The 21,689-nt window shown below is 32.3% G+C and overlaps 3 protein-coding genes across 3 annotated transcripts; 1 reads left to right on the plus strand and 2 right to left on the minus strand.

The window, feature by feature from the left end:
• Positions 1-2,028: 2,028 nt before the first annotated feature.
• LOC139906219 (histone H4) lies at positions 2,029-2,479 on the minus strand. Its single transcript, XM_071890657.1, has one exon. It carries the CDS (start codon positions 2,450-2,452, stop codon positions 2,141-2,143), a length of 312 nt encoding a protein of 103 aa, XP_071746758.1. The 5' UTR covers positions 2,453-2,479; the 3' UTR covers positions 2,029-2,140.
• A 4,810-nt stretch (positions 2,480-7,289) lies between these two features.
• Positions 7,290-8,180, plus strand: LOC121122797 (histone H3). Its single transcript, XM_040717847.2, has one exon. It carries the CDS (start codon positions 7,292-7,294, stop codon positions 7,700-7,702), a length of 411 nt encoding a protein of 136 aa, XP_040573781.1. The 5' UTR covers positions 7,290-7,291; the 3' UTR covers positions 7,703-8,180.
• An 8,386-nt stretch (positions 8,181-16,566) lies between these two features.
• LOC121122938 (matrix metalloproteinase-9) lies at positions 16,567-18,055 on the minus strand. Its single transcript, XM_040718017.2, has 6 exons — positions 17,902-18,055; positions 17,500-17,796; positions 17,278-17,445; positions 17,183-17,206; positions 16,926-17,117; positions 16,567-16,872 (listed from the first exon to the last, which is right to left on the minus strand). Exons 1-6 carry the CDS (start codon positions 17,969-17,971, stop codon positions 16,697-16,699), a joined length of 927 nt encoding a protein of 308 aa, XP_040573951.1. The 5' UTR covers positions 17,972-18,055; the 3' UTR covers positions 16,567-16,696.
• Between the last annotated feature and the right edge of the window lie 3,634 nt (positions 18,056-21,689).

Below are 21,689 nucleotides of genomic sequence, written 5' to 3' on the forward strand. Positions count from 1 at the left end.
ATAAATCATTAGATGGTTGTTTTATTGTATTTTCATCATTATTTATATCTTCCTCAATCTCACCTTTAATGATTGGAAGATAAATTATATATTCAAAGTCTTCATAAAATTTTATGTTATCCCCTGAATCTGCTTTGCTCAAAATAGGACCTAAAAGGAGATGCAGGATTAGTATATATACATTAGTGCATTGGTGATACTACAACCTGTAATTCGTTGAAACATAGAAACAAAACATTGGTCTTCTTCAGATCTGACGGAAGTATTCTCAACAACCATTTTTTCTGAGCCACTTATTTCGAGTATCCGAAATCGATCCATGGCCTCCACCGCATTAGGATGAGAGTGGGTTCGTCCCATATATCTTATTCTTGAAAAACAGTTTTTAAGACAATCTTGATTTAAACGAGATGCCAATATATATAAAAAGCCAATTTCATCATTTATGTATTGATACAATGATATCAAAGATTTTGAAGAAATACTTATGCCCTTTTTGTAGGGCATCAAAGCAGATGAATTAGGCAACACCACTTCACCATTTTTATTTCTCTTAATTTGCTTCATTATTACAATCACATTTATCATGCTTTGGAGAATATCTTTTTCTATATCCAAATTTACTCCATAGGCACATCCAAAGTCCTTTTTTGATAATAGTCGGAGCTCCATCTCATCGAAGCACAAGACAGCTAAGTTTCCATTTGGAGTTTCCTTGGATTTGATTTGTTGAGCGATAATTTTAATAATATTTGATTATATTCCAGGAGCTGTTCTAATATTTTGGATCCACCGTTTGAGGGTTGTTACACAAGGAACCGGAAGTAGACCACTGGATTGAATGTAACGGTAGGATTTTGAGGAAAGATACTTCAGTATCAGTCCTTTAACAAAATCCTCCTCTATCCATTTTCCAAACCTCTTCCCACTGATAATAAGTTTACATTGAGATTTAGTAAATCTCTTTTCCAGTTCTCCTTTCATCGCTTCCTTAAAATTAGATTTGGATTTTAATAATCTATTTTCCATTTGAAAGATTATCACTTTTTTGTGTAAATCTGCATTCTGTTTCCTTAGTAACTCGAGTTCTAGAATGAGTTGATCTTTTCTGAAGCCCTACTAATTTGTATAATCCGGGATACACATGCTTGATTAGATACGTTAACCTTGTCTAACACAACTGTTTGAGTTGGTTTGGGATAATTTGTCTAATGTCTCCAAATATATTTCATAAGAATCTTTTTCAAAATGGTCCATTATCTTCATTTCGTTTTCCTTGGAGCTTGCCCAAATCCTTTGCCAGGTATGAGGCCTCTGGAAGGGATAGCAACTCTTTTTAAAAGTAGTCCCAGCAGTTCACCTTTAAATTCCTTTTATAAGCATTTTATTCAAATTGATTATCACAAATTCTAGGGTATTTTCCTAGGGGGTCCTTTCGATTACAAGCACTTAATCATTTTTTCTCCTTGAGGAATACTTTGGAAAGTGATGATATATGATGTTGTTAGGAAAATCACAAATAGCAACTGCACAACTAATAGTTTCATTGTGCGAATATATTATACTTTTTTGGAATGGCGAAGAGGGATTATTATCGTAATAATTTATATATATATTGTAAAATGTAAATAATATATAATATCATACTCGAAGGATACCAAATTTCTCTTTCTCTTGGCCCACAGCGTAGTCCCAGTTCTTAATTTTGGCCTTTTCTCAATTTGTATTTGGTACCCTTTCTATTCACTATGATGTCAAAATCTCCCTATCTTGCCCACAGTAGGTACGATATATCAAATTGAAAATCCTAGCAAGCCCGATTACATGATAGTCTAACCTAGTACTTCAATTAACCTTGGTTTGAACAATATATCAGTACACATCTCCTCTGTCTGATAAATACTCCCACCTGCATTCATATTTTTATTTTAGGAGATAAAAGAAACATTAGACGATCTACGCGGGAAAACATTAAGCACAATGAGAGAGAGAGAGAGAGTTGCTCAGACTCTATTTAATATTGCTATTCCACAAGCTAAAGAACGATCTTAATGTGACCCATTAGTGGCCCTTAAAAGGACCTGTATTGTACTCAAATATATCGAAGTGACATCCATGAGAAATGGAAGAGAATCACAACTTAACCTCCGAAACCATAGAGGGTACGTCCCTGCCTCTTGAGAGCGTAGACAACATCCATGGCAGTTACAGTCTTCCTCTTGGCGTGTTCAGTGTAGGTAACAGCGTCACGGATAACGTTCTCTAGGAAAACTTTTAGGACACCACGGGTTTCCTCATAGATTAAGCCAGAAATACGCTTGACACCACCACGGCGAGCCAAACGACGAATGGCAGGCTTGGTAATTCCTTGGATATTATCACGAAGAACCTTACGATGACGCTTGGCACCTCCCTTTCCTAATCCTTTTCCACCTTTACCACGTCCAGTCATGATAGTAGATTTAGGTTAACTGATGTTTAAACCGGTAAGGAAGCAAGCTTTTATACGTTCTCTAGAAAGAAGAAAAAAAAGAGAGGGAGGGGGAGAAGGAAGGTGGGAAAAAGCGAGGGAAAGTTAAACAAAAAAGAAATAAAATAACATTTTCCTTTTATTTATTCCATAAACAATATAGATACAAACTAATGCTTAGTGATGAAAATCGTGTGTATAATGGGCATGTCAAAAAATAATCAAACTCGAAAATCATAATGGCAAGCCTAACAAATTTGAAATGGTTTAGGAGGATATCTGCCACATTTGACTGTAACAAGGGAAGAGGAATGAATTTTAAATTGCTCTGCTGCATAATTTGATCGAATGCCCTTTTTTATAGAAAATAAATCCTTAAATAAAATTTTATCCCTTTTTTATCATTCAGTTTTGTACTAGTAGAGTGATGCCTTTTTGAAAATATTCCAATTTGTGGAGGGGGGTATAGGTTTCCCCATCCCTGGCAGCACTCCTTTATTTTACCTTGAATCCAATAAAGACTTGTAATTATAACTCTGCAACAAATGCTCAACTTTACTTGCTGTTTTTTATTAACATATAGGAATTTTCAATCAGGCTTTGTATATAAGTCAATATATTTATTAAAAGAAGTTCAGTACTCAGAAATTAAATAATAATGTCAGCTTCCAAGAAAAAAAAAATATATTCTTCCAATGAGCAATAAAAAAAACAAAAAACGCCAGCTAAAAAATTTCCACGATTTACATCATTACTCATTATTCATGGGCTTACATTTAGCTGGAAGAACCTTGGGATTATATGCAGGTTGGATTCGGCTTTAAAGCTCATCTTGCACTTCAAACAAATATCAGCTCATTCATGACTTAGAAGTTCTTTTTTTAATAATTGCATGTCATATTCCTTACTAAACATGTGTTTTCATTGTTGAGCTCCCGTTAATTGGTTTGATGGAGTTGCATTAATGAAGTATAAGTAAACCGTATAATAATACTAAAGAGTATGTAAAGAAAAAAAAACAAGGACATAATAATAATGATAATAAAAGGAAACACAGTTGATACGGTTTCTCTTTTTTTATTTTGTGCATTACTTAATAAGTCGTGGGTGATATACCATATCCCTCTTAAAGAAGAATTATCGGCAATCTTTGGTGTAAATTGATTAAAAATGCATAATAAAATATATATATATATATGAATTTAAATGCAATTAAAACATTTTTCATGCACTCATGCTATTTTAAATGACAAGGTTCTCCTCTTATCAGTAAATCATTTTTTGTTTTCCAAAATCCTGAAACAGACAGCTGATATTTACAAAAGTCATATTTCTGGTGTACCATTTGTCTCCCTCTCACCTTTTCCTCACACTTATACAAAAAAAAAACATAGCTAAGTTTTAGTATTACAAAATCTATCATAGAAATTGTCTTTTTGAAGTCAATATCTATGTTAATAAAGCAATTTTTATTTTTATTTGTTTGGCGTTCTCTAGAAAGAACAAAAAAGAGAAGGAAGAAGAAGGAAGGTGGGAAAAAGCAAGATCAAAATTTAAAAAAAAAAAAAAAAAAAAAGGCCATTACACTTAAAAAAATTACCTGGATTTTTTTCCATTTCTTTTATTTAAATATTCTTAGGTTGAGTCATTAATAGTCCATAATTTTTCTCCCGTAAATACTACTTGAAAAATTATTTGATCATCGTCTTTCTCACCCCTGTAAGTATAAGAAGAGATCGTTTGTTTCATTTTTTATATATTGCCAGCCTACATGTACACGATGGAAAATCTTTTTTTTTCTCAGCGATGTCTATGGAAGATGAGAAAAGTCTTGGAGACCATCACCAAAATCTACGACACCGAGCCAGAACAATCTTCTACTCGTCAGACTGTTTTAAACTGGAAAGAGCTATGGAGAATAGAGACTCTAAAGAAGAATGGTTGTCCAGATGTCCCAGAGAGACCCGGAGCATCGACAACTTCACCTGTGTTTGTGACTTTATTGACACTAACCCTTGGCGTTGCACTCACTCTACTGCAACAAATCGTTCATCGGATCTGTACAGGCGATCTATGGTTCAAACAGCATTTGAGTATCTGGATACACCACAAACTTTCGTATAAGAACAAGGCAAACAGAGTAAAGTGCTGCAATAAACTCATCAAGAGGCGTTCGAGCATTAAATAACCCTCTTGAAGCCCCCACCTAAAACAGAATGAATGGGTTCAGTCTGGTTTGCAGCGGGGTATAAAGAAAATAACAAAATAGGAGCTCTTGGACCAACTTAAAAAGTTACGAGACCATTGACATGACGTCAAAGCATCCCAGAGAGACTATGTAATTGGATTTTACAGTTATTTTAGCGTTTTTACATAATTTTGATTTTTCATGGTACATGCAAATTATTCATTACTGAATATAATATATATATGTTGTGCACGAGTTGTGATTTATTTTCAAGCTGCAACTTGTATAAGAAATGTGTACAAGTTGCAATTTCTTCGTCTTAAAATGTGTTATTGAATTACAACAAACATCATTCTAATTACAAATTACCAATTGATGTTATTATTTCATTTTGATCAATTAAAATTACATGGTTATTATGTATTTATAATGTGCCACAGAATACTTACATTTTTGTAATTTGTATTAACATAGTCAAAAGTAGACATCATTAACTTATTGATCATCTGTGGAATTATCTTTTACCGATTATTTTAAATCCTTCATTTAAAATTATTTATATCGTTTTTTGTTATAACTTGTACAAGTTAAAATTGGTGTGAAATCGCAAGTTGTATTAAATATATATATATGTATGGTTTATACCATGAAACATTTTAACGAGGAAACAGATTTGAATATAATTTGGTATGTGGTATTATAGACAGTATATCAGCTTCGTAATGAAGTTTTGAATATGTGAATCAATTCAACTTTGAGTACTGAGGCCTTGAGGATAAATAAATTTGCATTTTTATTTATATTTGAATAGCGATATATCTTAAACCAATGCAATTATAGTCAAGTACATTAATGATTTATTAAAAGCCATCAGTTAGAGTAACAAAACCTATGTTATATATTTATCAAACTTTTTGTTATGAAAAACAAAACAAAAAAAAACCTTACAATTTAACCTTACATTTTTTGTAGTAATATTTTTTTTTTGTATCAAATCCAATTTTTTATTTGATTTTTTTGAACATTTTCTCTCTTTTTATAGATTTGTGGCAACTTTTGAAAAAAAAAAATTAATAAATAATCTAAATAAAAATTATATGTCGATTTTCAAGATATCATTTTTTGCTTGATCATAAAATCTTTAGAAAATGCAATTTAAAGTGAAAAAGCTATCGTCTTTTAATTGTTTTGTTTGCAAAGAAAACACACCTTGGTTTTTCAATTGTTTTTGCAAAGAAGAAATTTACATAAAGCATGAATAATTAAGATTTAATTTACAAACAGTACTGGGTTCTAGACGATCTAGTTCAGCTTTAATATTGATTTGAATTTAATTTTCAATACGAGATTAATCTATATTTATATAGCAAATTTTGTCTATAAGTCTGTATGAATGTCTGAATATATATGACAATAAAATTACAGGGTGCAATTTATATAGTCCTCCATGATGTATATAACAAACATATTTTGATTGAAGAAATAACAATGTAGTCGCATTAATGAAATATCCCCGGCCACAATAGTACAGGAAAAAGTGCTGTCTCCTAAAGTAATTTAAACTCTACCACGGACGTGTTCCTTAGTACCAAGGACCCCTTCTTATATGCTATGATACATCCCCGGCCCAAAAGTTGTGTACCATTTACGTCTACACTAGTAATTGGTACTTTTTGTGCAATGTTTATTAAATGTATGGTGTTAAATAAAAATTTATGTACTTCAAAATAGAACAGGTATGCAAAACACCTGTATTTGTTATTATGTATTAGACAGACGAATTATTATACATATACAATTTCAAGGGGTAGATAGTGCACAACCCGTGGACCCGGGTGTATTATAGAATAATAAAGCTAAAGATGTGACCATGGTTTAAAAAATTTACTAAAAATATTACCTTATTATTCCTTGGAAAGGAGAAAAAAATCACCGAAATAATAAATGGACATTTGACATGAGTAAAAAAGTCCATATATTAAGAAGTGTAGGACTTGTATGATTTAAGACAAGATGTGCCAAATATTATTGACTTGGACTCAATCATCATGAATTTCAATAATGGCCATGAACGTTAAAACGTATCCATGTTACTAACTAATTATTCCATAGTAACTTTTAAACCAAGAAAATCATGGAATGAGGTGCAGGCTGCTAAGTAGAAACTTGTAACTCTTTTGTATGGGGTTATTGGGGAAATGTATTTGTACCTTTAATTTATAGCTATAAAACTAGGCTATATAAAAAAAAAGATTGGTAACTCTTAGTTGTGATAAAAAATAAACTTTAAATAAAATAGAAAAATTCTTATTGAAAAAAAAGAAATTTACATTTTTAAAAGTACATACTTTTGTAAGTAAATGTCTCAGGGAATGTTTTCAACTAAAAAATATACATATGTAAGAATCCTGTCTTTATGTTGTTAGGGGGAGGGATGAAGAAAATCAAAAAAAAAAAAAAAAATATGTTGGAGGGTGAGGCAGGAAAGAGAAAAGGGAGGGTGTTGCATATCCTTCTAGCTCTAGGGGACAAGGTAATGACGTCTAGAGTTGAGCGCGCGAATTTTATAGTATATAAAGTGTATGAAAATCAAACGTCATGATCATTTGATAAGTTTAACTCTACTGGATAAAATGGCTCGTACTAAGCAAACAGCACGTAAATCAACCGGAGGAAAGGCACCTCGTAAGCAGCTTGCCACAAAGGCAGCTCGTAAATCTGCCCCTGCCACTGGAGGAGTGAAGAAGCCCCACAGATACAGACCCGGAACAGTTGCTCTCCGTGAAATCCGTAGATACCAAAAGTCTACTGAGCTCCTCATCCGAAAATTGCCCTTTCAACGTCTGGTTCGAGAGATTGCTCAGGATTTCAAGACTGACTTGCGTTTCCAGTCCTCTGCCGTCATGGCTCTCCAGGAGGCTTCTGAGGCATATCTTGTGGGTCTTTTTGAAGATACCAACTTGTGTGCCATCCACGCTAAGCGTGTCACTATTATGCCCAAGGACATCCAGCTTGCTCGCCGTATCCGTGGTGAACGTGCCTAAACTAAGCGTTGTATGACTGAACCCAGTTTTACAAACTGGCCCTTCTAAGGGCCACCACATTTTTTAACTTAGATTTACTTTTTGAGTTTCAGTTGGGGATCAAAATTACTCGATTGAAGTTCTAGTTCGTCATAAATGATAGGAATCAGGTGCTAAAGTTAAAGTTGAATTGAGATCAATTTAGCAAGAAAAACTATATAAATTTTCAGTTGCATTGAATGGAATTTATATTTATTGTGTTTACATTGTATAGAAACATATACGTGGTCGCTCTTACAATTTGAAAATTGCTTGAGAGGAAAACTGCCTAGCAGCTATGATGTTTCATCAAATTAGTTTTGTTAAGCTATAAGATGAGGGAAATTTACAAAAATGTGACCAGGTATGTAGCAATGCTATAGGCAGGAGTTATAGTGAACAGCTCACGCAACCTATTAAAAGTGCGTACTGTTTTCTTTATTTTCATTAAATACATAGAAGTGAAGTGAAGAAAATATTATCCAGTTTATTTGATCATCAATTAATTATAATTATAACTCACTAATCAGAATTGGAAACTTGAACATGGCTCTTATTAAATTAGGACTTCGAACTCCAGGAGGACTTGATTCGGACTATAAAAAGAAATTTCAGATTTTACTAGGACTCAATATGAAAGACTTGTAACTCGTCAGGAATTCGTAATAAAGATCGATCAAGGTTCAGATTTTAATAAGACTCAAGGCTTGAAATTCACTAACTCACGTATCCAAAAACTCGCGACTTGTCTTGGAGTCGTATTATATTGGACTTTACTTTTGAGACTTCACTTGAGCTTATCTCTCAATTCAATTCAACACTAGTTGAACTTAGCTCTCATTAAATTGGGACTACAAACTCCACGAGAACTCGATTTGGGGTAGAAAAAATAAATTTAAGATTTGACTGGAACTGGATGTAAAATACTCTTAACTAAACTTGAGCTCGAAGACAAAGCTAAAATTTTAATAAGACTCTAAGATTGAAACTCATTAACTCAAGTGTCGAAAGACTCTCAACTTCACTCGAGCTTATCTCTCAACTCTACTTGTTGTCTTAAAAATTACTTGTGAACAGTTAAGTTTTTGAATATGACAAATCAATTAATATGTTAGTGTTACCACTATAAGTTACTGGAAGATAATTTAGAATTTTTTTTTGATGAAACACACTTTTTTCCCTTAAAATATATTTTTTCACTTTTTAATTAGAATGTATTGCGTCATTAATTACAGATATAAATTTTTTCATCATGACATAAAGAACTTTTCTGATATTTGACGAAAAAAATACAGAAAGGAATGACCCCCCTCATCCCATACAATTGTTATTATGGAACTAAACTTTGTTTGCTCTTGGATGCGAATAAGATATATGTTTGAAAATAAGTTATTTGATTAAATGAAAGAAAATAATAATACCCTCATTCATGATTTTCATATATAGTTTAACAGGGAAGACACAAGATGGATATACTTTATCAGAAGGTGAAACTAATCCACTTCTATTATTCATGTTTAACAAATTTTCTTTTAAATGATTGAGCTCTACTAAATCACTCTCTTCATTTGATAGATAAGAAATGCGTGGTGAATCACTAGACTTAAGTAACTTATGACATTCTAAGCATTTTGTGACTTAATAATGGACCTCACTATATATCCGGATATATTAAAAACGACTCCTTTAACATTGCGGAAAATAGTGTCATTGATGTCAATATTCGGAAGGGCTCGATTCACAATTTGTGCAAATTGATCTGGGTCTTTAGCTTTAATAAAAAACATTTTAGTCCTTGCATAGACATTTTAGAAAGTGAAAAAGACTCAAAAGTATAGTTTTTTTTTTTCAGGTTCTAATAATTGCTTTATTGAAGTATAATAATTTGCTGGAGCTGGAGATATTTTGAGAAGCGAGCTTCGATAGGATCAGAATGAATCTTTACTAGAAGAACATAATCTATTTCTTTGAATTTTAATAAATATATTGAAAGTTCAATCGTACTAGCCAACGAATGTTTCAGAGCTGTCCTTTTATTATCTTTCAAATGCTGGGCTTTGGATTTATTTTTTACATTTATGCACCACCGGAAGTCTTTTATCAAAGACCAAAAGTTTGCTGTTTCTCCCCATTTTAAATTCATATTTTTATACGTCCTCAGACCAGATATAGTAGAGTAATGAAAGAAACAATCAGCCAGTTTGACGAAAGTTCGCTCAATGGTTCGGGGATTAATTACTTTATCAGTTTATTTCTGTGCATGTTCACTAGAAAGAACTTTTCATTTCAATAAATTACGAATGTGATTGAAATTCACAGAAATTGAAGCTCCATTAAATGGTGGACAATCAAATATTTTACGAGTTGATTATTATATACAGGGTTCGGACTGTTAATAAATACTGATTATGTAATAAAAATAGAGAGGCTTTGGGATTGTTTTCATGCATATTCTGAATCTCCTGTCCTTTCTGCATACGTAAACAATAATACACCTTTATCAAAATCTTTCATCATGAGTGAGCAAGAAGCAAAAAGGCAGAAGATCTCAGAACTTCTGGATGTCAAAAATTGAGATGGCAGAGATTATGGATATAGTGAAGTGTTCCAGGAGCCTCATTTTCATGGTGGCCAAGATGAAAAAAGAACCCTCAAGGAAAGAAGGAATTGGGGGACATAACTTGAAAAAGGATTCTGAGTTTCTGGGGGACCTGAAGAAGAAGATTCAGGAGGACACCACAAAATCCATGAATCGCCTTTCTAACGAGTTTGACGTGGACAAGGGGACAATCAGGAGGCCTGTGAAGGAGGACTTGGGGTTTGTCCTCATACACAAGGACTCCATGCCACCTGTTGACAGACACTCTGAAGGAAAGGGGACTGCACAGGTGCAAGAAAGTTCCTGTGTGGATCAAGGAAAATGTATCCACAGTAAAAAAATTATCAGACGAGAAGATTTTCACCGTGCACCAGGTCTACAACCGTCGGAACGACCATTGGCTGGGAGGATCACCAGAACAGATCAACGGGGTATTCCATACATAACATTCGGTCAAAGCAATGGTCCTGGGGTCGTGTTGTCCTACGGCAAAAAGATGCCTCCCTTATTTTTTAGGCTGGAGAGAAAATCGGCCAGTAGGCCTTTCTACAAGGTGATGAAGTACATTATACTGCCATGGTTCAAGGCAACCTACCCAGAGAACAATTATTTGTGGACCCAAGATGGTGTACCCTCACACACATTGGCCAAATGCCAGAAGGTATGCACCGACGACATGGCTGATTTTTAGCCAAGAAAATGTGGCCATCATCTTCGCCGGATTTAAACTGTGTGAGGCGCTAGGTAGAGGGATACTAACCAGACATCTCACCGAAAGTGGACTCACTGAAAGCCGCCATTGTGAAGGAGTGGAACAACTTGTCCGATAAGTTCATCATCAACTCCTGCAAGTCTTTCCGCCGTCGCGTGGAGGCTGTGATTGCTGCTGAGGGCGGCCATATTGAGTAAACATGTTCAAAAAGGTCGTTTCTCAAAGTTTTGTAAAAAAAAATTTCGAAATTATTTATCAAAAAATAAAATTATTGACATTTTCCTAAAATCAGTAATTTATTCCACGTTTTGCTTCCGAACCCTGCATATTCTTTAAAATATGAACCATATCAAATAGAAAATAAATTATATGTCCAGGGGAGTATGGATTATCAATATAATGGTCATCATTTTTCAACATTGTTTTAAATAATTTTTGATTGCAAATGTGTATATCTGTTATTACGCTACGACGTTAAATCCAATGTAGCATACAATTTTCAGACAAAATTAAATGACGAATGTATTAAATCAGAAGTTAGGGTTGAAATAGGAATAATTGCAGCGGTATCCTTGTTTGTGCCAGAAATACTATTTATGAAAAAACACAACAATGTTTTTGTAGACTCCATGTTTCTATCCCTGTAATTTACCCTTTTAAAATATTCAATTTTTTGCATGACATACACTTCATCAATGAGGATAGATACTTAATCTTGTATTGATTTGTATCTGGTTTCTATATAATTATATGATTCTAATTCTGTCCCTGGCTTAACGTTCAAATTAGATGATAAAACCTTCTAATAACATACCATTGGTAATATAAGAAGGCCTTCTTTAAGCATGTATTTATATAAAGCAGGTAAAATATTTTTTCTACAGAAGCAACAGTCAAAAGAGTAGGAGAATAGTGTTTTCCTCTGTTAGGTTTTAATACCAAAAGCCTAACTGTTCAATAATAAAACTGATTGATTTAGCGATATCATCCTCAACATCTGAAAGAATATTCAAAATAGCTTCAACTTGTTTTTTTAATGTATTTAATTGGATCAGGATTGGAATTTGTTTCAAGACCCTTCAGAGTTGCTAGAATATTCAATACTTCGGAACAGGTATTGATTTTTTTAAGGTCCTATATGGCTCACTACGGATAAAGGTAGTAGTTTCTTTTTCTGATACAGTTCAAATGTTAGGTTCTAGTCTATGACCAGACTAAAGACAATAGTTGGAGCTCTGAAAAAAATGTTTTTAATTATACTGATACTAGAAATCAAAAAATAATTGAATTACCTAAACTTGGTGTCTCAAAAAGTAAGTGTTAATGAAGTATCTTCGGAAATAAAAAGTATACTTGATGGAATATTGTACTCTTTAATTTTTCTTTTAATTCATCCAAAGTATAAACATCATCGGAATTTATACATTCCTGGTTCATATAATTAATTTTTTGATTTTCTTCTATTAGCTGCCATTGTTTTTTCTGTATTTCTACATTTAAGGGAGTTTTTAGAAAAATAACTTGGACAAGGGAATTTTGAAGGAATAGCACCCTTCTTCAATGATCGAAGTTCTAAAGGTTGGTCAGTATTTAAGCTTTTTATATTTATTGATTTGCCATCTGAAAGAAATACAAAGTTGAGAAAATAATTATATACTGTTTTACTTTTTAATTTAATTAATGAATTCCGATGTAACACATACAAGTATAATTATATCCTGTGCCTAAGTTCTTGGAATTGCTATTTTCCATTTATTTATCATATCTATATTAGTTGGGAAGCCATGTCATGTGATTTTCGAATTATTTTCTTTATATTTATTTGATCGGTATCCAGTTCTACAATCTGGAACACTGCACTGTGCTATTTTTATATACAATGGTGCACAGGATAGATATATCTCAACGGATGAGATCTAAATAATTATTAACAATAAAGTAAATGTCAGAATCATAAAATTAGACAATAAATATACTATTAAAAAAAATGTTACATCGTAAAGATTTAGTGCAAAAGATAATTATGTAGCAATGTCCGGCAATATAACTCCTTATTAAGGGCATCAAAAAAGATGCCCCCCCCAAATTTATGCTTGTGTAACAACAAACTAATTTCATGAAGGATACGCACAATTGCTAATTATAATGCAATAACTCATACTGTATTTATTATTGATATAAATAAATATCAATAAAGGTCTTCTTGCATAAATAAGTTGAGCCAAAGGGCATAAATAAATCTAAAGCTGCTTTAGCTAGTAGCGGGTACTCATTTATAACAAAAATCTAGAATTCTTCAAGCGTTTTAGAGTCAAAATCTGTTTTTTTGTGTTAGGTCATATGCAATTCCAATAAGTCAATCTTTCATATCAGACTACCTTACGTTATAAGGGGAGTATCCAGGTATGTTTTTTATGGAGCACTATCTTCTGGAAAAACTTTATAAAATGATTCAGAAGATATTCATAAAAAAATATGTTAATTTATTATTTAAGTTTTGAAGTTTAAATTATATATATATATATATATATATATTTTTGGAAATCATCTTGTGAACCCATCGTTGTATCCCGGAACTCCCCAATTTGGAAATGAATATTCTATAAGACTTGAAGATTTTCTAAATGTTCCTCGTCAACATCATCCTATCAAATCAATTTTATTCATTTTTTATATACGATAATTCTTTGAATTTCTATATAGTTAATACTGACAGTATTTGTAATACTTGATATAGTCTCAAATTGTCAATACTAAGAAAAATTCAAAATTTCTCGAAAAGTATCCAAATTACTCCGTTACTGTCGAATAAACAAAGAAAGTATTGACATCACTGAAATTAGCAGATATATTTATCTTAAATAAAGCTAACTATTGACTTTAAATATATTTTTTTATTGCTGCTGTTTTAAAAGAATGCTAAATGTACAAAAAAATGATTGTGCATTTCAGCGGATTCTCTGCAATAATATAACTTGGGTAAGATTCGAGATTTTCAATAAAAAAGAAAGGTTAAATGCAACAAACAATCCTATCAATGCTCAAAAAGTATGCTTTAAAATTTATTTGCATTTCATTAAAAATAATAATCTTCAAAAGAGAAATACTTAAAACACACAAATATAATTAATTATTAACTATGCTAAGAGTAGTTTGTAGTCTTCAATTTAATTAATAGTCAATTTAATCATGTAGCCCCCCTCCCCCATATTAAGAAATCAATTTATTTTCTAAAAAATGTAATTTTTTGTCAATGGATTTTTTGTGAATAAGTATGGATTTTTTAATTTTTTTGGTGAGTAACTGTAGATTTTTGAAATTTTTTTTGGAAAAATTTTAATATTTGAAATTGCATTTTTTAAATTTTTTTCCAAAAAAATTGAATATTTGATTTCTTTCTTTTGAATAGCCATAGATTTTTAGACTGGGGTATATTTTGGGATGGAGGAATCGGCTGCGAGACAGCAAGTTTGTTGTGTAACCCAGAGTAACAACTTCCTCATTGCGTGAAAGTAGTCCGCCTATATATTTTAGTACCTTCATCATCATAAAACCAACCTAAGAGTAATTCTTAAAATTTTAAGGTATTTATTTTTTGTTTTATATAAAACAGAAGAATTTTTAATAACTTTTAATTACCTAATGTGCTGGGCAACGACGGGCTATTCTATTTATAATTACAAATTCGCAACTTTTTATCTTCATACCTATTTGAAACAAAACCTCTCATAAAAGTGATCATCATCGAATCCTCCTAATAAAATATATATGTGTAGTACTTATAATTTCTTTTCGAAACTGGATAGTGGACCTTCAATAAAATTAACACATTTGAAGTATTATAATATGAAAAATCGATATTTTATAAAATGTGTTGAGACGTTTCTTGTAAAGTTTACTATTTGGGTGTGGTACCAAGAGCTTGGTTTCTTAGAATTTTGTTTGAAAAAAAATCCAAAAATTAAAATCTTTTGACAGACATTTCCTTTTTGTGAAAAAAAAATTCCAAAATTCAATATCTATTCCCAAAAAAATATTTTTTTTAAATCTACAGGCCAAGGTTTGAACGGCTTGGTATTAGCTATGGCATGGAACATGCCGATCCAAATGTCATTTTGAAGACCCCATTCACTGATATACGTCAAAAATGTCTGAGGAACAGAACGAGGCATTCTTTTATTTTTACAAATAAGTCCCAGAAGATCCTAAGCAGATAATTTGTTATTTTTGCCAAAAATAATTGGAGACCTAATTTCAATTATTCTACCAATGAAAAAAATTACCCGGATCCTTAGGTTGGTGGAGACAGAAGCCTGAAGGGGCTGCCTTATAAGATTGAGTCCCTCGGATTGGCTCATTGTAACGTCCTCGAGGTATAAGGTGAATATTTATTGCTGATTTGTAGTTTTCCCTCAAAAACTCTGTGGTCATGTGCACAATGTTAACCACTTTTGGCCCATCCCAAAACGGTTGTCTTGAAGTCTTTGGACTGGGCATACAGAATTTGTATATTTGGCTCTCAATTTATTTGTAAAACTAGTTGAAGTAGCCATCCTGTAGCGGAACAACTTCTTTTGAGTCCATGAAAGGGTTGTGAAATGCCATTATTGCTCTATTTTATGTCCGGAGTATAGGGTATAGCGCCCAATTTTTACCTTCAGAATTGCAACCACATTCCATATTGTTACCCTATCTAATATATTTATATGGTGCTTATTGTACCACGACGTAGTTCTAAAGATAGATTGTAGGACTATCTCTGCTTTAGTGTTCATGCCGATCGCATCATCATCTTTTGTTACTGATACTCCAAGAAGAGTTGTTGATCTACTGGAGAACTTCATTAATGGAAAATATATCTTCAAAGGTTCTTCTAATGAAGATAAGACTGTTTTCTTGCTGATGTTGAACACTAGATCCGAGGGCTCTGAAAATTATTCCAGTGTCCCAAACACTGCTCTCAAATACGAAATTATCTCCTTCAATGAACCCGTGCAGTAAACAGTTAAGTCATCCACGTAAAATAGAGTCATAGTTGGCATTTTGTTTTTAGAGATAGAAGGTTGGGTTTCATGTAAATAGTCCAAGACCATGATCAAGGGTATTCCTTCAACTTTGTTATTCAATATATGTATGATTATATTATGGAATACACGAAAATTATCCATTCTAATGTTTAATCCAAATGCGCAAGGTAAGATATGGTCTATTCCTCACCAAATTTTGAAGAATTGTTGTAAGGTTAAGTGTCAAGACCAGAGAAAAGACCGATCAAATCCCGTAAGGTCACATGAATTAATTGTAGCGATAATGTGTTCATTAACAAACTATCAGTTTAACTCCCCCTGACCAATAAGTAGCAGGGAGGAGGAAAGACAACACATCTGAGGAAATGAGGACGGTTGATCACCACCAAGCTAGGCAACGCAGTTCAAAGTTTCAAAAAAGTCCTAGTAGTTTGAAATGTATTATTATGCAAATTGATTACCTTAAATACATAGAGATATCATCACTCTTATTTTTATTTAGTCTTAGTTTGGTTTTCTCCTGATTAATATATTTCATTCCTTTACCTTTTGAGACAATGTAACTAATTAGTTGTAAAAAAAATAATATGGAAGATTTAACAAAAATCAGTTCAAATAATGATAATGGGCGCATGTTCTTAATTACAGGCACTTGTAGACTGACAGTTACCCCAGCCAACTGCATTTTGTGAACTGTCGACTGATGTTGCACACCAATTCACACCATTATTATCAACATCAGTACATTTCGTATACATGACTCCATTATACATGAAGGGTAACGAACATGGCTGTTGTTCAAGGGTTTGACAAGCTTTAAAAAAAGTTATTTAAATTATTAGTATCTCGGACAAAACAAAAATTTACTTGTTGAAGCCGGTGTAGGTGCAATAGAACATGCAGAATTACAATACTCCCATTCAAGAGCTTCATTGGTGCCGAGGTACAATGATGTGGCACACCAAGCCCTTGTATCCCCAGCAGTGGTACACTGGGGATAACTAATATCGTTATAATCGAACCCAGGCAGACAATTTCGACCTGTGACTGTTTTGCATGCTAGAAGATAAATATTTTGATGGGTAAGTTGATTACTTATGGTCATGAATTAAGTTATATCTTACTATTTGGTTGGTTTGTTTGTTCGGCTAGTAACAAATGAGGAAAAAAATGTTAGACAAAGTAACTTGAGTTATACATTGACGATCAAATTACTTACTTGCACAAGCAGAGTTACAGGTATCGTATACATGAGCAAAGCCTGTTGGATATAATGTTGTTGCACACCAAGGAATACCACCATTATCAGTTGTTGTGCAGCTAACATAAATATTTTCAGCATAAATGAATGGGAATATACAAGGATTCCCCGTCACGGTCCCACAAGCTGCAAGTCAAAATATATCGATAAAATCATATTACAAATTGAATATATATCTACCTAGTGGTGTTACTGTTGTCGGCATAGTAGTTGTGATTGTTGTTGGAGCAACAGTTTTAGGGGGTGGAGTAGGTGTCGTCGGAGGTGCGGTTGGTGTCGTTGGAGGTGCAGTTGGTGTCGTCGGAGGTGCGGTTGGTGTCGTCGGAGGTGCGGTTGGTGTCGTCGGAGGTGCGGTTGGTGTCGTCGGAGGTGCGGTTGGTGTCGTCGGAGGTGAGGTTGGTGTCGTTGTAATAACAGTAGTAGGAGTTTCTTTGAGAGGCTGAGTTGTTTTTATACTCTGTGCTGGTGTTGTTTTGGCTGTGTATATACAAAAATGTTATTTATATTGTTTTCAATTGAGCTTAACAAGATTTTCATGTATCCTAACTTTCAATGATTAAACTTTATTATGTTTGTACATACTTTGCCCATTGCTCTCAAGGAACAAAGCTGAGAGAGCCACGATCAAGAAGATAACTTTCATAGACCTCATGTTTCCAGAGCTGATACTTCGTGAATGATATTAAATCATAAAAATATTAGATATTTATGTAAAGTTTTCATTTGTGTGTTTTTTTTTTGTTTTTTTTTGTATTATTTAGTTCCTCCAATGCAAGCACATAATTCTTAATATATCTAATAGGAACATTTGTGCAACTGTATGAATCATAAAATATACGTCTCATATCAAAAATATACCTTGATTAAGTTACTTTTCAAATTTGGATCATATTTTTTTGTTGAATAGGTATGATAATTAATAAATCAATAGTGGTTGTAAATAGTATGTTCATCCTTGTTTTTAAGCTTGGCAAAATTACTGACAACTTTTGCGAAAAAATCTATGTAGGATCATGGTTTGTGCACTGTTTTTGAAAGTAGCAATATCTGTAACAAAAAATTGTAATATCGGCTGCTATATAATAATTGTAAACTCTCAAAAAATAAGTTGGTGATATCTTCATTTGTCCGCCCACTAAGGTACTTACAAACAATTTGGGATAGAAAAAAAATATGGATGTAGAATTGTATATTGCAATGATCTCATCAGGTATATGTATTTTAAGCACAAATGTCACGATTGAATATTTTTTCTATTAAACAACAAATAAAATCTTCTAAAAATACATTCCTAACTTTTTATCATCGCATCATGAACATCTAAATTGGAGTGACAATAAATTCAATTTTTTTGGAAAAGTAAATGGCTTAGGTTAAAAAATGGTTCCTAATTGTACAAAAAAACATGAATGAACATGGCTTTAGGTCTTCTACAACTTGTGGAAGACATTGAATTAATCTTCATTTGTTATTAACCCACTATATTATGTGATATATTCAATGTTCAATGTATACATAGAGCGAATCAACTTTTTCTGATGGCTCCATTTAGTCTTCCCTACCATGCCAAAGCGCTGGGCCAACTTCTAAAAACTATCAGGCAGTTCTTAAATTTCCTGATTTTTCCCCCTTAAGTTTTTGTCCTCCTGTGCTTAACTTCGAGAGAACTAATCATTTTTCTTTTTGTAATTAAACTTACTCTATCATCGAAGAAAGTTAATGGAGCGAGTTCTTTCGACAAATACCATAAATGCTTAGAAAATTTGCAAGACGTGAGTTTGTAAATATGTCTATTAATTGAAGAATATTCGATTAATAACTTCATTAAATAATTCAAAAGAGAATTGGAGGCCTGAGATGCATTGACTCAAGTTTTCGTACATATGTTTGAAAACACAAGCATCACGTAATCCTCGTTCTTACCTTAGAGTCAATTAGAATTCTAATCTCTATATGCAAATCTTGAAGCTATATATCATTTTTGAAAGGCAAGATACACCGTGCATTGCTCCAGGCGAAATGAACTTAACTCCACACTCAGGGGCATCGCCAAGAAATAGAATTAAAAGTTTTAATAATTATTTACTTTTGTCTTTTTAATAATGATCTATTTTGGACTTTTTCATATCTTTTTTAAGATTATTTCTTGCAAATTTCCGCATGCTTTGCAAAAGACTGGTCATTTCTTCATCTCCAGTTACAGGTTTATAGTTAGTATTGTTTATTGATGACCAATTTTGTTAGAATCTTTTGAACAAAGGAATATCTTGAGACTATGTGGTACCCATACACTCTTGGAAACAGTTTCAATAACTAATTCCATCATATAGTATCTTCAAGCAAATGTTAGAAGTTTTTGGCTAGTAGTTTTTGAAGTAGAATACAAGCTCCATTATTGTTGCCAGTACTTGAACTTATAGCGTCAAAACAAATTGCTTTGTTTTAATAAATATCTATGTACCCTTTGTTTAATTCAAAACTCACTCATAATTTATTTGACACATCATAAAGAAAAAAGAACAGAATTGTATTCAAATATAAACTTTTTTGTAGGTACCATCTTCAAATCGGATGACTATGATTTTTATTTCTTGTTTTATATGTTAATGTTAAAGTTGAATTGAATGGTCAATTGCCGTGAAAATATAATAAAAAGGCCACTAAGGCATTGGTTATTAAAGATTTAAATTTTTTCGTTGAATTTAAAATGATTCAAACGTAATTACAAATTTTATATTTATCAGTCAAACAGTTGTTTTACAATATGCTAAATAAATAGAAAAAGGCTCAGGAGCTAAATTTCAATCAACTTCAATTGGCGTTATTTTGAGCATATCAATATTATTTTTCTTGAAATAATTATAAAATATATTTTTTGTAAATTTAGTAAGCTCAAGTTTTTGTTTTTACAAAAAAAAAAAAGCTTTAATTTGAAGTATATGGACAGTATTTAAGAAAATACTTAGTTTTTCGTTGAAAATGTAAATTTTCAATATTTTAGGGCTGTTGAGCTATATATTTTTTTATACAATTAGGAACCATTTTTCAACCTAAGCTATTTACTTTTTCAAAAAATCTGCTAAAGACTTTGAAGAAGTTAAGTCAGTATTTTAAAAGAATATACAATATATATGCATTATTTTTTTTTGTGAAGGCTCGAAACTTTGAAAAATATCTGGAATGGGAGATTCCAGTAACAGAATGTATTTATCCACTGAATGTAAAAACTAACCGTTTAGAGAGTGCTACTGATGCTACAATGTCCCCGGCTCATATTGACTAAATTGCCTTACGCCATTATAGCTGTGTATTTTCTGTGCGGAGTATAGGGTATACCCCCCCCAATTTTTCCTTTCAGAATGATGATTTTAATGAAATTGGTGTCCTTATTCAGAAAATGCACTTAAACTCCAACTTTGGAAGTGCCAAAAATTACAAGGGGCATTTGTCAGTGTAAAAATACTTAATTTTGTATTAACATTGCAGAGAAATGGTTATTATATAAAATAAAATAAACTTACGGGAACTCTTATAGCGGGAGCCAAATTTTATAAAGCGAGGGGAATGCCTTTTATGTGGAATATTAGAAAAGTTGTACAGCTGTACTTACTTATTTCTCTCATTTCCTCGTGCTCTCCTACGACCTGACTTTTGAGTGCCTCTCCCAATCCTCTCAGTGATATGCCTTACCCCATCCAACCAGCTCTTCTTTTTCCACATCCTGGCTCATAAAGACTGCTCTTGTCTAATCTGATGTTATAATTATTCGCCCTTCCATAAGTTTGTTCCAATTTGAATAATCAATTATGTGTATAGTCTAATGATGATTTATAACAGGTAATTAAATGATTAGCACTTCTTCCATTCGAATTATAGTCGTGTTTGTTTACTTTTCTTTTATCTAATATTTAATATTATCTATTTTGTCTTTGGTTCAAACTCCTTAGTCATTACATAAGTGAGATTATTATTTTATTAAATAAATAGAGGCAATTCTTTGGCCCGGCGAGCTTCATTCAAGACGAATTTTCCATGGGAGTGTAATCCCATGCCAAACTTTCCAAAGGCGAACTTTCCTAGATTAATTTTGTATATGATGAGAATAATGGGGAAAATTGACAGTAATGGATTTTGTATAGATAGCAATACATTACATTCAAGTTTTATTGAGTATATAGCTGTATTTTACTTGAGATTATTTTATGAATGGTTTGTGTAAAGAATGTAAATATGTCGCCACTAATTAATAGCATTTTATATATCATTATAGTTGTATAATGTTGCTGTATTTTGAAATTAAATGAATGCCACAATTAAAGGCAAAAAAAAAATATTGTCTGATTGTATTATACTTACTTGGAAAACAATAA

This window comes from Lepeophtheirus salmonis, chromosome 8 (genome assembly GCF_016086655.4).
Source record: "Lepeophtheirus salmonis chromosome 8, UVic_Lsal_1.4, whole genome shotgun sequence".
Lineage (NCBI taxonomy): Eukaryota > Metazoa > Arthropoda > Copepoda > Siphonostomatoida > Caligidae > Lepeophtheirus > Lepeophtheirus salmonis.